The sequence below is a fragment of the Sorghum bicolor genome, chromosome 1 (assembly GCF_000003195.3).
Source record: "Sorghum bicolor cultivar BTx623 chromosome 1, Sorghum_bicolor_NCBIv3, whole genome shotgun sequence".
Lineage (NCBI taxonomy): Eukaryota > Viridiplantae > Streptophyta > Magnoliopsida > Poales > Poaceae > Sorghum > Sorghum bicolor.
The window spans coordinates 26,008,238-26,011,180 of record NC_012870.2 but is presented as its reverse complement, the minus strand read 5'-3'; the positions used below and the strand labels follow the sequence as shown (position 1 = coordinate 26,011,180).

Genomic DNA, 2,943 nt, shown 5'->3' with positions numbered 1-2,943 from the left:
TTTTTTTTGACAATACAAGAGATTGTTAAGGAACTAATGCATTCGGTGGGTTTAGGAACATGCCAATTAGGCTAAATAATTGTACTAATTAATGTATTCTTAGGATCGAAGTCAGGCCTGGTAGCATGTCCGCGTCCTGATTACTTGGATGACTTAATTGTTTTACTTCTACCACTACCCAAGCGTATAACTTTTAGTTTGGTGCATCCTCCAATCACATGACGAGTGACATTTTTCTAGATAATGTATGACGAGTGACATTCGCAATTACTCTCTCCATCCCAAATCGTAAGTCATTCCAAGAATCTTGGAGAGTCAAACTTTTCAAAGTTTGACCAAATTTATATGATAAAATAATATTTATTATGATACCAACTAAATATCATTAGATTCTTTCTTAATTATGTTTTCATAGTATACTCACTTTACGTTACAAATCTTAGTATTTCACTCTATAATTTTGGTCAAACGTGAAAATGCTTTGACTCTCCAAGATTCTTGGAATGACTTACAATTTGGCAGGAGGGAGTATATAATAAAAACGAGCTAGTTGCATGCACTGTTAACTGTGACAGGTCCATATTGGTGAGTGAGCTGTCTAGGCCTTGGCGATTTTCTTTTTGTTTCCATCTTGAGAGGGCAAGGATATATACATCTTGTTGATGCAAGCTAAAACTTGGGTTTTGGTCTCTGCTAGGTTAGTAATAATCCACCGTACCCACAGCCGACGGCACAATACAATGGTAGTACTCAGCAGCGAGGACGACAGCAGGGAGTTGCTCCAAGCCCATGTCGAGCTGTGGAACCAGACCTACAGCTTTATGAAGTCGGTGGCTCTCGCGGTTGCCTTAGACCTCCGCATCGCCGATGCTATCCACCGCTGCGGTGGCACCGCCACCCTGTCCCAAATACTCGGAGAGATTGGTGTCAGCCCATGTAAGCATGCCAGCCTCCGGCGTCTAATGCGTGTCCTCACCGTATCAGGAACTTTCGACATCCAGCCCTCTTCAGCGCCAGCAGGAACCACGTCGTCAGAGTCGGATGGGCATGAACCTGTCTATAAGCTGACAACAGCGTCCTGCCTCCTCGTCAGCAGCAACAGCGGCGGCGAGAGCTTGGCGACAGCAAGCATGTCTCCTATGCTAAACCATGTGCTTAGCCCCTTCCGTGACTCGACGCTGAGCATGGGGCTCACCGCATGGTTCCGGCATGATGAAGACGAACAGTGCCCGTTCACCCTGATGCACGGCGCGACCTTGTGGGAGGTGTCCGAGCATGACGATGCTGTAAACGCGTCGGTCAACAACGCCCTGGCTGCGGACAGCCACTTTCTGATGCAGGTTGTCTTGAAGGAGTTCAGCGAGATCTTTCACGGGATAGACTCGCTGATCGATGTCGCTGGAGGGCTTGGGGGAGCCGCCATGGCCATCGCGGCGGCGTTTCCGTCTTTGAAGTGTACCGTGCTGGATCTCCCTCATGTTGTTGCCACGGCTCCTTCCATTTTTATTGGCAACGTACAGTTTGTTGCCGGTGACATGTTTGAGAGTATTCCACCTGCAAAGGCTTGTTTGAATAAGTCCTTGAGCATCTAATTATAGAATGTAGAGGCGCCTAACGCCATTAGAGGCAGGCCACAGATTGCGGCATGGCCCAGGTGGTTGGGATGGCAACCACTGATCACGAGTATGCCGGGATTAGCAGGTCATTTTATTTCCTTGTAACACATCATGTATTTCCTTTATATAGTGAATACGATCAATGGAAACTGCTGTCGCTTTACAGCAACCAACTCTCTGTGTTTGTGTGTGTGTTCATCCTCATCGGATTTGTGTCAATTGGTACCAGAGCCTGATTTCTCCACCGCCGCCATGACTTCCCAGTCGCCATCTAACAAGAAGCCGTTGGATGATGGCAGCGGCATGAACGAGATCAAGCCCTCGCGATCGCCGCCGCGACGTCGTGGCCGTTCACACAGCCGCCGCCGCTCCAGCTCACGCGTCGTCGAACGCGTCATCGAGCGCTCGTCCGCGAACGTCGCCTGGCCGATGCTCACGCGGACGAACTACCCGGAGTGGGCGCTGGTGATTGAGGTCAACTTCCAGACTCTTCGGGTCTGGGACGCCGTCGAGCTCGGGATTGACGAGGACGCGGATGAAGATGACTATCAGCACGATCGACAGGCCATGGCGGGTCTCCTGCGCTCGGTTCCCTCCGAGATGTGGGGAACGCTTGCTCGCAAGCGTACCGTCAAGGAGGCGTGGGACGCAGTCAAGGTGCTCCGTATCGGCGACGACCGCGCGCGCGACGCCAGCGCGCAGCAGCTTCGCCGCGAGTTCGCGGCGCTCGTCTTCAAGGAAGGTGAGACCGTCTCCGAGTTCGGGATCCGCATCACGTCACTCGCCACCAACCTCCGAATCCTCGGCGACAATATCACGGACGCCGAGGTGGTAAAGAAACTTCTGCAGGTGGTTCCCGATCGCCTGTCTCAAGCCGCCGTCTCCCTCGAGATGTTTCTCGATCTGAGCAACACGTCGATCGAGGACGTCATCGGGCGGCTGCGCGTGTTCGAGGAACGCGGTAAGCCGAAGGAGATCACGGATGGCATGGGGCGACTCCTCCTCTGCGAGGAGGACTGGGAGGCGCGTCGCAAGAGCCGTCGCGAGCAGGAGAGCTCCGGTGGCAGCGGTGGCTCCAACAGTCGCGGGAAGAACCATGGCCGCGGCCGCGGTCGTGGTGGCCAAGGCGCGACGCGCGACGACCATGACGGTCACGGCGCGGGCGCTGGCAACCCTGGTGGTGGGAAGCCGCCGCCTGGCACGGCCTGCAAAAAGTGCGGCAATAAGGGCCATTGGGCCCGAGATTGCCGTTGCAAGAAAAAGAAGGTCGCGGCCCATGTGGCTCAGGCTGAAGAGGAGGAGGAACGGGCCTTGATGTACATCGCCG

General features: G+C 53.5%; 1 protein-coding gene across 1 annotated transcript; it reads left to right on the top strand.

Moving 5' to 3' along the window:
• On the top strand, window positions 546-1,777 carry LOC8059465 (5-pentadecatrienyl resorcinol O-methyltransferase-like). Its single transcript, XM_021463617.1, has one exon. The coding sequence runs from the start codon at window positions 663-665 to the stop codon at window positions 1,590-1,592; it is 930 nt and encodes a 309-aa protein (XP_021319292.1). The 5' UTR covers window positions 546-662; the 3' UTR covers window positions 1,593-1,777.